At 48.0% G+C, this 15,665-nt stretch overlaps 1 protein-coding gene across 1 annotated transcript in view; it reads right to left on the reverse strand.

Moving 5' to 3' along the window:
* Nucleotides 1–15,665, reverse strand: part of DENND4A (DENN domain containing 4A) — a 576,041-nt gene that overhangs the window by 555,309 nt on the left and 5,067 nt on the right. Inside the window, 1 exon segment of the mRNA XM_030189785.1 lies at nt 4,303–4,632. Within this exon segment, the coding sequence (XP_030045645.1) occupies nt 4,303–4,613 (311 nt within the window). The 5' untranslated portion in view covers nt 4,614–4,632.

Below are 15,665 nucleotides of genomic sequence, written 5' to 3' on the forward strand. Positions count from 1 at the left end.
CAGTTATTCAGAATGGTGGAGTTCCCTAGGTGGTTATATCTATTACATATGTTGCCCCTTTATTTGAAGACAAGAGATTTGAACTTGTTGGCTAAGGTGATCAGATGCTTTTGCTGGGGAGGTAAAAAGGCAAAATTATCATTACATACATTGCAGGGGACTTGGGGGGAGGGAGGCCTGGGGCTCCCGGATTTGAGGAGGTATAACTGGGCTTGCCTCCTGCGTCATCTTGGAGATTGGTTTTTGGCGCGAGATGATTACACTTGGAGGAGGTTGGAAAGCCAATATTATGCACCATGTCATTTCCACTTTCTTCTGCAGGCTCCCAGCAAGGCACTTCCTCCTGATCTGCGTTCCAGTATACTTGTGCTCCCTTTACGGACGCTTTGGAGAGATTTGATGCGGATGTTTGGCTTGAGTAGGTGTGTTTCAGATCTACTCCCTATTCAGGGTAACCTGCTGTTTCGACCGGGCTTGGAGAATGCAGTTTTTCGGACCTGGTCGAGACATGGGATAAATCGGTTGGAGCATGTATTGAACCGGCAAGGCCATATGTTGAACCTAGGAGCGCTGGGGCTGGGATATGATATGGGAGGTGCTTTTGCCTATGCCCAGTTAAAACATTATATAGATTCATTGGAGACAGTGGCTTTGGGCGCTGGACATTGTCGACTATTGAGACAGTTTTTTTCACTCGGTACAAAGTGAACGTCTTTCTATTTCTGGGTTGCACAAAGTATTGGGGAAATTTTTGGTGCCCAAGGATCGGGAGAATATTCGTCAGAGATGGGCAGGAGACTTGGAAAGACCACATATTTCTTTAGATTTCAATGTTTTGACGGCCAGGGTACGGAGTTTGACGGGGAATGCAGGGCTTAGAGAGTGCCAATACCGCATTCTTCATAGGGCCTATTTAACGAAGGCTCAAATATTCAAGATGGGAGGAGTTTCTACACCCTTATGTGGGAAGTGTGGGAGGGCCCCGGGATCCTTTTTTCATTGTTTATGGAGCTGCTATAAAGTGAGACATTTTTGGGATGCCATTGCCCAATATCTGGCGGATCTCTTGGACTTGAGAATCATGTGCTCCCCAATGGGGATTTTATTGGATAAATATGAAGCTTTTCTGTTGCAGAGGGGACCAGCCCGTCAATTGGTTCGGAAGGCCTTCTTGATTGGTAAGAGGCTAATAATGAGTCAGTGGGTGACGGAGACCTCTCCGGATTTCTGGCACTGGCGCAACAAGCTACACGAATTTGTGTTGTTTGAGAGGAGAGGGGTGGGAAGCTCCCCGGGGAGGCTGAGGAGATTCTTGGACGTTTGGGGGCCCTATATTCAGAGTCTGTCTCCTAAAGGGCGAAGTTTAATGGTGAACTCGCTTTAGCCACATATTGCGCTTGGATCATCCTTTGTGGTAAATAGTTAGAAGTCTGGATATCTCTCAACAAGGGGTGGGGGGTAGAGGGGGGGGGGGGGGGGAGGGAGGGATCTTCTAACAGGGGAGAAGGGAGGGTTATGCTAACACTTCGATGATAATTGTTGTTTGTAAAGTTACAATAATGAGAACTATTGATAAAGTGTGGCTAGGGGGGGGGGGGGGGGGACAGAAATGTTGAAAATATGATGACTGTAAGTAGTGGGGTATATTTGTTATGTTACGATTGTGAGTTGGCAATATCATAATGCCATTACGATGCTGAAGTGGATTTGTACCTTCTAATTCATCAATAAAAACCGTTGAAACATAAAACAAATCGGAGAAAATTTTTCTTCACCCAACGTGTAATTAAACTCTGGAATTCGTTGCCGGAGAAAGTGGTGAAGGCGGTTAGCTTAGCAAGCTTAGCTAAAGGACAAGTCCATAAACCGCTACTAAACGGACTTGGAATAATCCAAAATTCCAGGAATAACATGTATAGAATGTTTGTACGTTTGGGAAGCTTGCCAGGTGCCCTTGGCCTGGATTGGCCGCTGTCATGGACAGGATGCTGGGCTCGATGGACCCTTGGTCTTTTCCCAGTATGGCATTACTTATGTACTTATGTACTTATCTCTTTCATGCATATTAATTGCAGGCAGTGGTGTGCTGGTAAATGTTTTAACAACAGGCTCTCTCCCCGGTCCACCTCTGCGCCCCCCCTCCCAAATTGCAGAGCTGGCTATAGCCGGGGGGGGGGGGGGAATGCATTACTCCAGGAAAAAAAAAATTAAATGATCCCAGGTTCCAATCTAATTCAAGTTTAATGTGGGATAAAATGCCATAAATAAGTAAATAAATAAATAAATATAAACTTTTAATGTTGAGCACCTGATTCTCAAAGTGGACATATTCCAAACACTATAATGAAAATAAAATGATTTTTTCTACCTTTGTTGTCTGGTGACTTTGTTTTTCTGATCATGCTGGCCCAGTATCCGATTCTGCTGCTATCTGTCCTCTTAACTCCATTTCCAGGGTTTCCTTTCCATTTATTTCTTTACTTTCCGCCTTTCTTCTTCATTTCTTGCCCTACATCCGTAAGTAAAAGCTGGGTCCTCCGCAGACTTGACTGTCCAGTGGATCCAGCTTCTGCCTATTTTCTTCATCCATGTGCAGTTTTTCTCCTCTCTTCCTTTTCCCTCATCTCATCTCCTTCCTCACTCTTCCCTCCCCTCCATCCCTGTCCAGCATTTCTTCTCTCCCTTCCCTCTCCTCTATCCACCCATGTCCAGCAACCCTCCTCTCCGTCCTTCCCTCCCCTCCAGCCACCCAAACCCAGCGATTCTCTTCTCTCCCCTGCCCCCCCCCCAGCCACCCATACCCAGCGATTCTCTTTGCTCCCCTGCCCCCCTCCAGCCACCCATATTCTCTCCCCTGCCCCCCCCCAGCCACCCATACCCAGCAATTGTCCTCTCTCCCCGCCCCCCTCCAGCCACCCATACCCAGCGATTGTCCTCTCCCCTGCCCCCCTCCAGCCACCCATACCCAGCGATTGTCCTCTCTCCCCTGCCCCCCTCCAGCCACCTATGCCAGCGATTGTCCTCTCCCCTGCCCCCCCTCCAACCACCCATACCCAGCGATTGTCTTCTCTCCCCTGCCCCCTCCAGCCACCCATACCCAGCAACTGTCCTCTCTCCCCTGCCCCCCTCCAGCCACCCATACCCAGTGACTGTCCTCTCTCCCCTGCTCCCCCTCCAGCCACCCATACCCAGCTATTGCCCTTTCTCCCCGCCCATCCTCCAGCCACCCATGCCCCCCTCCAGCCACCAATGCCAGCGATTGTCCTCTCCCCTGCCCCCCTCCAGCCATCCATACCCAGCGATTGCCCTTTCTCCCCGCCCATCCTCCAGCCACCCATGCCCCCCTCCGGCCACCCATGCCAGCGATTGTCCTCTCCCCTGCCCCCCTCCAACCACCCATACCCAGCGATTGTCTTCTCTCCCCTGCCCCCCTTCAGCCACCCATACCCAGCGACTATCCTCTCTCCCCTCCCCCCTCCAGCCACCCATACCCAGCGACTGTCCTCTCTCCCCTGCTCCCCCTCCAGCCACCCATGCCTAGCGATTGTCCTCTCTCCCCTGCCCCCCCCCCCCAGCCACCCATACCCAGCGATTTTCAGTTGTTGAGTGGATTCTTCGGGGCAGGCAGAAAACATCCCCAGTCTTTCCTGCCTGCTGCCGGCACTGACTCTCCCATGGCGCTACTGCATCGCTCTTCAAAATGGCTGCCGAGACTTACAAGAGCGGCCTCCAAGACTTCAGCAGAAGTCCCGCGAGGCCGCCACTGGAAGTGTCCTTGGCCATTTTTAAAGAGCGATCCAGCAGCGGGGGAGGGTCAGCACCGGCAGCGGGCAGGCAAGACTGTGGATCTTTCCTGCCCCGAAGAATCCATACACTGGAAGGGACCCTGTAGCTTGAGGGAGGGAGAGAGCGAGCCTGTAGCTCGAGGGAAGGAGGGAGGAGAGCCAGCTCGCCCTGAACAACTGGCTCGCAAGACGGTAAAATATTTAACCGGCTCTTCTGAGCCGGTGCGAGCCAGCTCCAGCACACCACTGATTGCTGGTATCCTGAAAATCTGACTAACCAGGGGGTACTCCAGGACTGGACTTGGGAAACATTGCCTTATACTATGAGTATATCTTGTTCGGCAGACTGGATGGATTGCACAGGTCTTTATCTGCCATCAACTACTATGTTACTATATAATTTCATCTGCCTCTAATTCTACTAGAACCTCAACGTAAGACATTTTAAAACAAAATTCAATAAATTAACTTACATATGGACATCAATCATGTTTAAAAAAAACACCCCTCAACTCACCCTAAATCTGTAAGTGGAGGTTTATCTCTTCCTCTTCTGTAGCAAAGATATATCTGTGGTCCCATAAGACTACCATTATTGAGGTCTGCTGAAAGTCCAGTTGTAGTAGTGTCTATGCACACATATCCTTGAGGGAGTTCCTCCCCCAAAGATTTAATAATGACATTCACATCTGTGATGGGTTCTTTTGGTTTTGCTATTTTATGGCAAGCATCATTGAATTGAACTTCTTCTTCAAGTGGTTTAGATGCATCTGTCAATCCAGCTACCACAAAGTAGTCAGCGACACGAGGGCCTTTGTCTTCCATCATCTTCCATCACAGGAGATCGCTGAAAACAAAATCAGATCAAACTCATATCTCAAAGATCTGCATTCATGATAGTTTGCTGCTACAACAATTAAATTCTGTTAAAAGTGAAACCTGACACAGAGTAAGAGTTACAGAATCAAAGCTAATATAAATTCAAAATTATATACAGTCAACCAAAAATACACTTTTTTGCATAGTGGGTACCATAGTTTTGAAAAAAAAATATTTTAAAATATTAATATTCTATCATCACAGTACTACCAAAATGTATAGCAGAGAACAGGGAAGAAAATTAAGTTAAAATTAGTGTTTTTCAAGCCACATAGCTGGGCAGAATTAGTTCCCACATATGCATTACCCAAACCAAAGATTATCTATACCTACAATGGTGTTAGGGCAAGCAGGCTGTCTGTTACTGGTAGGTGGAGCACTCATGCTACACTGCCCCAAGAACTGGCTTAGAAAAATGAAGGTAGATGCCAGAATCAAACATGCACATGCTGTGCTGGGCTGTGCTGGAGCTGCAAAGAAAGTCTACACTAGCCTCAAAGTGAGAGCAATGGCTAGGACAGACAAATGTTCAGGTGCAAGAGGGGCAAGACTGAGAAGTGACTTAGGGGGTCCTTTTAATAAGCTGAGGTAAGCACTAGTATGCACTTTCTGAAACATAAAAGGGTTTTCTGCCGTTCCTGTGGTAAAGCTTGAAATTAGTGCACATAAACTGTGCACTAAAAAAATATTTTTATCTTTATGGCAGAGTGGGCGTGCCAGCACTAATCAGATAGCACACCATACACAGATTACTACGTGAGCTCTTAGCATCTACAAAATAGATGTTGGTAAGTGCTCATGCGCTAATTTGTTTTAATGGCCGCACTCTAATGGTAACAAGGATATCAGAAATAAACTACAACATTAATGAGAAAGAGAATCAAAAAGATGCCAGACCACACAAAACAAAAAAAGACTATTATCAAAACTGTGAGTAGTGGGAGAAATTAAATAATAAACAAGGAGGAAAAAAGCCTCACGAAGCTCCTAGCTACAGGCTGAAAGAGCAGGACTTCTTCATCATCAGCAAAAAACCTCCACGACACGGTCTGTGCTCTGTTATAGTTGGAAGGAAGAGACTCCACAGCTAAGTACTGAAAGCTGTTATTTTCGATAAGTTTGGAGCTTTGATTCAACATTTTTATTGATGGCAATGCAAAGGAAATACAGCCAATAATATAAATAAAGATAGATTCAAAAATAAACATGTACTCCTTAGAACACAACGGTACAGTCCGTCATCAAACTTTTAATATTTTATCCCATCCCCTCCCCTCCGTTTTATGTTTTAACAATGTTAGTTTTCAACAAATTTCTATTGATGACAAATCAAAGTGAACTAATCCCACATTAAATAACAGGAATTCCAATACCAATACATGCTTAGAAAGGGATATAGCATTACCAACAGTCATCAAGCTTTCATGATTAACAAACCCCCTTCCTCTACTGTTTATGATAATAATATTAATGTTCCTTATTCAACACTTGTATGGACGACTTATCAACTGCCCCTCCCAAAGCCTCAACCTGTATCTTAGTAATCCCCAATCGTACTTATTCCACAGCAAACATTGTATTCCATCCTCTAGATTCCTTTATAAGACCTCCTCGATCCCTCTCCCACTCTCCCCCCCAACTAAAAGCAATCCATTACACTAAAGCATTGAACGTGGAGTGGTAGAAGATACTATTAATCATCCCCTCTTCAGGAGGAACAAAGGGTCTGTTCTCTGATGACCCTTCTTCTCCCCTGGCTTTATATTACTGCACATAATAAAGCATAAAATGAGGGGGATTCACTTTCATGCAATTACAATACCTAACTACCTCTATATGTATCTCCTAAACGGAAATAGCCCTCCCTAATTAACCCATCCCCCGCTCTATTCCCCCTAGGTACGAACATAATCAAGAGGAAAAAAATGTGGGGCTCCTTAAGTACCCCTATTTATTGGTATAGAGTCAGACAAAGCTCTAAGTTTATTAAGAATATAACGTCGAGCCTTATGAGACAGCATACTGTATAGTCAGCCCATGTGAGACAAAAGTTGCATTGGGTTTTGTAGTTATGCAGAGAGTCCTGGAGCTCCATCATGAGCAGGGCATTAAAGCGGCTGCGCCACTGCCAGTATGAGGGAGGCGTTTCTTGAGTCCAATTGACTAGGATACATTTCTTTCCAACAAGAAAAGCCTTATGGGCCAATGCATTGAGGAACCGTTCCTCCCTCCAATGCCCTCCTGCAACCCAATAGTATACATTCCGGCCGCTGTCTGATCTTGTTTCCCAGTAAACCTTCCATATACCTGATGACTCTAATCCAAAAAGCCATAATAGCCGCGCACTTCCAAAAAGAATGAAAAAAATTATTGTTTGCATTGTGCCGATTCTATAAATCCCATTCTACTTAATCACATTTAAGAGCTATATGCCCGGTAAAGCACTCTGGTCTGGCATTCCCAGAGCTCTACACTCTGTGTCCATCTTGAAATCCACTTCAGACCCTTCAGCAAGTCCTTCGTCATAATCTCCTTTCCCTAGCCGCCAGTTGTTCTTGATCCCTCTGCTTACATACCTATATCAGCCTCCTGTGCAACAATGAAATCGATATAGGGTCCCCTGACACCATCTCAAATAGTTCCTCGAATTTAGTAGATAGATCAACACTAAGAGACGTTTGAGGAAGAGTTGCTACATAATGTCGGACTTGTTCATATGCAAAGCGTGTCCCCCAATCTGAGACATCCAACTGCAATTCCGCTAATGTCTTGATGGCACCACTCGCCCCCAATAAGTGCTGCAGAGATGTAAAACCGTGTTCCCCCCACAACACCATGCCAGGATTTTCCTTTCCCGGAATAAATTCTCCATTCCCCCGAAGAGGCAATAATCTACTACACCGATAATCAAATGACCACATCCTGGCCAACTCTTTCCACAGCATCTTCAAAGGTCTTACCAAGACACTCCCACGCAGATGGACAGGCAAGTCTTTTAGTGCTGCATGCAATACATAATGCAGGTTCAACGGACTACAAAGGGCAGCTTCCATTTGTAACGGGGTATATGTCTCTGTCTGATGAAGCCAGTCACCTAAATGGCGCAGTAGACAAGCCATATTATAAAGCTTAACATCCGGTACTCCCAATCCTCCGTTTTTCCAGTTCCCCTTTAAATTTGAGTAACGTATCTGGGGTCTTTTTTTTGCCCCCCAAAATTTAGTTAATAATGTTTGTAAGGCTCGCACATCCCGCGCTCTTAGATATAAAGGTATTGTTTGCAGATAGTAGAGCCACTTCGGGAAAAGCACCATTTGAAACAGGAAAATACAACCCATCAATGATAGCGGTAAGCCCTCCCATCGCCCAATTATTTCCCTAGTGACCTCAAGCAAGTGTGTTACATTAGTGTCCGTAAGGCGTCTGGGGTCTCCTGTAAGCTTAATTCCCAAATATGTGAATGTGAATGCTGTTTGTGCTCTCTTGAATGGGCAATTTAGTCCCTGCCATTGTTCCTCCGTCAAATGTATAGTCATCACCTCAGATTTATCCAGATTAAGACTGAATCCGGAGTAATCCCCAAATTCAGCAAAAATGTTCGTCAATGGTGGCAAAGATGTTTGAGGTTCCCGCAGCACAACTAGAAGATCATCTGCAAAAGCAGAAATCTTAAATTGCTCGCTACCTATTTGGACCCCTCTAATGTCATCCATCTGCCAAATTTCCCTGAGCAAGGGATCTAACACTAACACAAAAAGAAGTGGTGACAGTGGACATCCTTGCCTGGTTCCTCTAGCAATCTTGAATGCTGTCGAAGTTTGGAGTTATTTAACTAAATATTGTTTGTGATTAAATTTGTCAGGGAGGTGTTTTGCCAATGATGAAGAAGTCCTGCTCTTTCAGCCTGTAGCTGGGAGCTCCTTGAGGCTTTTTCCTCCCTGATTCAATTTCTCTCACTGCTCACAGTTTTGATTATAATCTTTTTTTGTTTTATAACAAGGATATCAGAACCAGAAACTAAGTGAATAACTACAATCCATGAGCTAAAGTTTTATTTTAACTACATAACCATTTCTAAGATTCTGAATCTCTTACATTCCATTAAAATTAAAGACCACCATCAACTACCTCTGCATTAAGGCCCAGATGCATCAACGTTTCGTAGAAAAATGTGAAACGTAAAAGTCCTTAACGAATTTTAAAGAACGAAGAATGCACCAAAAAACACAAGTCTTTAATGCTTGGTACGGTATTGTAAAGTACCATGCATTAAATATACGTTAAACTGGTGTAATCCCCATCGGTAATCGGCCCCTAAAGCATGCACAGAGCAGCCAAGCGTTATGCTGGCTGCACTGCACATGCCACAAACGTCAAAACCAAAAAAAAAAAAAAAAAACCCACAAACACGTAGCTCCCCGCTTTCCCCTGCATAAAATATAAACAAACATCAAAAAAGGATAGGGAGGGGGCAAAGGTGCTCATCAGGAGCAACCTGTATGGACGGCCTTGTCCCCCCCCCCCCCCGCCCGAGGTCGCCGCTGCTCCCCGCTTCTCCCCGTATGAAAATAAAAATCAAACTTTTGCAGCGCCGGGCCCCCCTCCTTTCCTGTCTCTCTCTCTTCTCCTTCTCCCAACACTGCTCTGCCTCCCGCCATCCTCCGCCCCCGTGCCATGCCCCCCTGAGTTCGTCGCCGCCGCTCCCCCCCTCTGCCTTAATGGCTGGTGCAGCTTCTGCCTTCACCGACGTCTCTCTCCTTCTTCCTGTGCCCGCTCTCTATGTCAGAGCCACAGCCCAGCTGCTTGTAGTCTGTGTCTTCGCATGAAGAAACGGATCCAAGCGTCTCGAGAGGCCCAACGAGAGAAGGTTTTTGGGGCTCAGTCCGGTCCTTCGACATCGGTACCGAGGTCGGCGGCATTGACATCGAGGGACAAATCGACGTCAGGAGCGAAGGTAATGGTTGCGGAACGACCAACTAGTACTGGGAGCAGTGAGGCATCGAGTGGGTCTCCACCTGTCTTGAGGCCTCCTGTTACGCAGGCCCCCCGGGACCGACCTTCGTAGACGGCGGGCACAGTGAATGATACATACCTGTAGTAGGTGTTCTCCGAGGACAGCAGGCTGATTGTTCTCACGACTGGGTGACGTCCGCGGCAGCCCCCACCAACCGGAAGAAGCTTCGCGGGCGGTCCGCACGCAGGGCACGCCCACCGCGCATGCGCAGCCGTCTTCCCGCCCGTGCGCGACCGTTCCCGCCAGTTGAATGACAAGCAAAAGATGAAAACGCAACTCCAAAGGGGAAGAGGGAGGGTAGGTGAGAACAATCAGCCTGCTGTCCTCGGAGAACACCTGCTACAGGTATGTATCATTCACTTTCTCCGAGGACAAGCAGGCTGCTTGTTCTCACGACTGGGGTATCCCTAGCTCTCAGGCTCACTCAAAACAAGAACCCAGGTCAATGGAACCTCGCAACGGCGAGGGTATAACAGAAATTGACCTACGAAGAACAACTAACTGAGAGTGCAGCCTGACCAGAATAATTTCGGGTCCTGGAGGGTGGAGTTGGATTTAAACCCCAAACAGATTCTGCAGCACCGACTGCCCGAACCGACTGTCGCGTCGGGTATCCTGCTGGAGGCAGTAATGTGATGTGAATGTGTGGACAGATGACCACGTCGCAGCCTTGCAGATCTCTTCAATAGTGGCTGACTTCAAGTGGGCCACTGACGCTGCCATGGCTCTAACACTATGAGCCGTGACATGACCCTCAAGAGCCAGCCCAGCCTGGGCGTAAGTGAAGGAAATGCAATCTGCTAGCCAATTGGAGATGGTGCGTTTCCCGACAGTGACCCCTAGCCTGTTAGGGTCGAAAGAAACAAACAATTGGGCGGACTGTCTGTGGGGCTGTGTCCGCTCCAAGTAGAAGGCCAATGCTCTCTTGCAGTCCAATGTGTGCAACTGACGTTCAGCAGGGCGGGTATGCGGCCTGGGGAAGAATGTTGGCAAGACAATTGACTGGTTAAGATGGAACTCCGACACCACCTTCGGCAGGAACTTTGGGTGGGTGCGGAGCACTACTCTGTTGTGATGAAATTTGGTATATGGAGCATGAGCTACCAGGGCTTGAAGCTCACTGACCCTACGAGCTGAAGTAACTGCCACCAAGAAAATGACCTTCCAGGTCAAGTACTTCAGATGGCAGGTATTCAGTGGCTCAAAAGGAGGTTTCATCAGCTGGGTGAGGACGACGTTGAGATCCCATGACACTGCAGGAGGCTTGATAGGGGGCTTTGACAGAAGCAAGCCTCTCATGAATCGAACAACTAAAGGCTCTCCAGAGATGGCTTTACCTTCCACACGATAATGGTAAGCACTAATCGCACTAAGGTGATTCCTTACTGAGTTGGTCTTTAGGCCAGACTCTGATAAGTGCAGAAGGTATTCAAGCAGGTTCTGTGCAGGGCAAGAACGAGGTTCTAGGGCCTTGCTCTCACACCAAACGACAAACCTCCTCCACTTGAAAAAGTAACTCTTTTTAGTGGAATCCTTCCTAGAGGCAAGCAAGACACGGGAGACACCCTCAGACAGACCCAACGCAGTGAAGTCTACGCCCTCAACATCCAGGCCGTGAGAGCCAGGGACTGAAGGTTGGGGTGCAGCAACGCTCCGTCGTTCTGCGAAATGAGAGTCGGAAAACACTCCAATCTCCATGGTTCTTCTGAGGACAACTCCAGAAGAAGAGGGAACCAGATCTGACGGGGCCAAAAGGGCGCTATCAGAATCATGGTGCCGTGGTCTTGCTTGAGCTTCAGTAAGGTCTTCCCCACCAAAGGTATGGGAGGATAAGCATACAGGAGGCCGGTCCCCCAATGGAGGAGAAAGGCATCCGACGCTAGCCTGCCGTGTGCCTGTAGTCTGGAACAGAACAGAGGCAGCTTGTGGTTGGTCTGAGAGGCGAAAAGGTCCACCGAGGGGGTGCCCCACTCTCGGAAGATCTTGCGTACCACTCTGGAATGAAGCGACCACTCGTGCGGTTGCATGACTCTGCTCAGTCTGTCGGCCAGACTGTTGTTTACACCTGCCAGGTATGTGGCTTGGAGGAGCATGCTGAACTGGCAAGCCCAACGCCACATCCTGACGGCTTCCTGACACAAGGGGCGAGATCCGGTGCCCCCCTGCTTGTTGGTGTAATACATTGCAACCTGATTGTCTGTCCGAATTTGGATAATTTGGTAGGACAGCCGATCTCTGAAAGCCTTCAGTGCGTTCCAGATCGCTCGGAGCTCCAGGAGGTTGATCTGCAGATCCTTTTCCTGGAGGGACCACAGACCCTGGGTGTGAAGCCCATCGACATGAGCTCCCCACCCCAGGCGAGATGCATCCGTCGTCAGCACTTTCGTGGGCTGCGGAATTTGGAATGGACGTCCCAGGGTCAAATTGGTCCGGATGGTCCACCAGAGCAGTGAAGTGCGGCAACTGGTGGAGAGGCGGATGACATCTTCTAGATTCCCGGTGGCTTGAAACCACTGGGAAGCTAGGGTCCATTGAGCAGATCTCATGTGAAGACGGGCCATGGGAGTCACATGAACTGTGGAGGCCATATGACCCAGAAGTCTCAACATCTGCCGAGCTGTGACCTGCTGAGACGCTCTGGTCTGCGAAGCGAGGGACAGGAGGTTGTGGGCCCTCGCTTCGGGAAGGAAGGCCTGAGCCGTCTGGGTATTCAGCAGAGCTCCTATGAATTCCAGAGACTGTGTTGGCTGGAGATGGGACTTTGGGTAATTTATCACAAACTCCAGCAGCTACAGAAGTTGAATAGTGCACTGCATAGACCGGAGGGCTCCCGCCTCCGAGGTGTTCTTGACCAGCCAATCGTCGAGATATGGGAACACGTGCACTCCCAGCTTGCGTAGGTACGCCGCTACCACCACGAGGCACTTTGTAAACACTCGTGGGGCAGAGGCGAGCCCAAAGGGCAGCACACAATACTGAAAGTGCCGTGCGCCCAGGTGGAATCTGAGATACTGTCTGTGAGCTGGCAGTATCGGGATGTGAGTGTATGCGTCCTTTAAATCCAGGGAACATAACCAATCGTTTTTCTGAATCATTGGCAGAAGGGTGCCTAAGGAAAGCATCCTGAACTTTTCTTTGACCAGGAATTTGTTCAGGCCTCTCAGGTCTAGGATGGGACGCATCCCCCCTGTTTTCTTTTCCACAAGGAAGTACCTGGAATAGAATCCCTGCCCTTCCTGCCCGGGTGGTACGAGCTCGACCGCATTGGCGCTGAGAAGGGCGGAGAGTTCCTCTGCAAGTACCTGCTTGTGATGGGAGCTGAAGGATTTTTCCAAACTAAATATGGACAGGAAAACACCAACAGGTATTAAATACAGTTTATAATATCTCAGATAGAAAACTCACAGATACAGAGAAGAATGTTCTTAGTAAAGGCCTGTCGTTTGTACCTACACCAAAATATAATGCTTTTAAGACCAGAGTAGAATTTTTCAAATTTGTAAGGAAATTAAAAACTATGGAATTAAAAAAAAAAAAACATCCGAGTATAATGATCAATCAATAGTCAAAAATAATAGCAGATGGCTCCCACCTGGCAATACTCATCACATAATACAAACATATGAAACGGTTGTGCTTAAAGATATAGCAGCACTGGAGAAACAAGACAACAAGAGGATTTTTTATAATCTAACCAAAGAAGAAAATGCCGCAATTAAAACATTACAGAAAGAGGGCTATTGTATGCATATTTTAATATACTATTAAAATCATTTTTATCCATCAACGATCTGCTTTGTATATTTTCCATCTTGGAGTTTGCAGATCGTCTGCCCCTTTGTTTCCTTAGCAGCCTGATACGCCTTCCTCCCAAAAGAGTCCAAGGTTCTAGATTCTCTGCCTGGGGGCGCCAAGGTATAGTCCCTAGTACTCTTGGCTCTTTTGAGAGCGGAGTCCACCACCATGGAATTGTGAGGTAGCTCAGACTTCATCAATCCAGGTTCCCCGTGGATCAGATATTGGGATTCAGTTCTTTTCGGGATCACGGGGTTAGACAGAGGGAACGACCAGTTTCGCATAAGGACTTCCTTCAGTACATTATGCAAAGGAGCCGTTGCAGCCTTTCTAGGTGGAGAAGAATAATCCAGGACCTCAAGTATCTCAGCCCTGGGCTCATCCTCAACCTCCATAGGGAAGGGAATAGCCGCAGCCATTTCCCGGACAAAGGAGGTAAAGGATAGACTCTCCAGTGGAGACAGTCTCCTTTCTGGTGGAGGGGAAGGTTCAGAAGGAATCCCATAGGACTCGTGAAAACAAAAGTACCTGGGATCCTCCTCTTCCTCCCATGAACGCTCATCTTCAATATCGGACAAGACATCTCTCAGAGCAGTCCAAAACTGAGCCTGCCTCGACGCCGAGGAACGACGTCCTCGATGGCGGTGCCGAGAAGTCGATGCCCGCCTGGACTCCGGTGAAGCTTCCTCCATTGGCGTCAAAGGAGAGTCAGCTTGGATGGCAGGCGGCACCGAGGTCGGGGACCTCACCACAGGCGAAGGGCCACAAAGTTATTCAAAGTCATTAACTCGCGACAGGATTGTGAAAAATTACAGAAGGACCTTACGAGACTGGGAGGCTAAATGGCAGATGATGTTTAATGTGAGCAAGTGCAAGGTGATGCGTGTGGGAAAAAAGAACCCAAATTATAGCTATGTCATGCAAGGTTCCACGTTAGGAGTTACGGACCAAGAAAGGGATCTGGGTGTCGTCATCGATAATACACTGAAACCTTCTGCTCAGTGTGCTGCTGCGGCTCAGAAAGCGAATAGAATGTTGGGTATTATTAGGAAAGGTATGGAAAACAGGTGTGAGGATGTTATAATGCCATTATATCGCTCCACGGTGCGACCGCACCTTGAGTATTGTGTTCAATTCTGGTCGCCGCATCTCAAGAAAGATATAGTGGAACTGGAAAAGGTGCAGCGAAGGGCGACTAAAATGATAGCAGGGATGGGACGACTTTCCTATGAAGAAAGACTAAGGAGGCTAGGGCTTTTCAGCTTGAAGAAGAGACGGCTGAGGGAAGACATGATAGAGGTATATAAAATAATGAGTGGAGTGAAGCAGGTGGATGTGAAGCGTCTGTTCACGCTTTCCAAAAATACTAGGACTAGGGGGCATGCGATGAAACTACAGTGTAGTAAATTTAAAACAAAATCGGAGAAAATGTTTCTTCACCCAATAATTAAACTCTGGAATTCGTTGCCGGAGAACGTGGTGAAGGCGGTTAGCTTGGCAGAGTTTAAAAAGGGGTTAGACAGTTTCCTAAAGGACAAGTCCATAAACCGCTACTAAATGGACTTGGGGAAAAATCCACAATTCCAGGAATAACACGTATAGAATGTGTGTATGTTTGGGAAGCTTGCCAGGTGACCTTGGCCTGGATTGGCCACTGTCATGGATAGGATGTTGGGCTCGATGGACCCTTGGTCTATTCCCAGTGTGGCATTATGTACTTATGACCGCTGTAGCCGACAGTATGGAAGGCGCAAGCATCCCCGACACCGAAGCAGACTGGCGCAGTAACTCTTCCAGAAGCTCTGGAAGCACGGCCCTGATGCACTCGTCGAGAGCCGCCGTCGGACAAGGCTGCGGGGTCGGTATAGGAGCCAATGGCAGAATCTGTCGAGGCTCGGAAGCAGGTACCAGGCTGTTAGGCCAACGCATCGGCACCTCCTGAATAGAAGGAGAGCAATCCTCTTGGCGCCGACGCTTCACCTGAGAAGCCGAATCCCTCGACGCCCTGGAGCTCCCAGCACTGTGTGTCGGAGAACGATGATGGTGCTTCTTCGCCTTTGCTCGACGCCCGTCATCGAGACTCCTCGGTACCGATGAGGAAGACGTGGAATCCTCACGTCTCCTTGGGGCCGGGGCCGACAAAGGTCGGTCCCGGGGGGCCTGCATAACAGGAGGCCTCGAGACAGGTGGAG

The sequence above is a fragment of the Microcaecilia unicolor genome, chromosome 1 (assembly GCF_901765095.1).
Source record: "Microcaecilia unicolor chromosome 1, aMicUni1.1, whole genome shotgun sequence".
Classification (NCBI taxonomy): domain Eukaryota; kingdom Metazoa; phylum Chordata; class Amphibia; order Gymnophiona; family Siphonopidae; genus Microcaecilia; species Microcaecilia unicolor.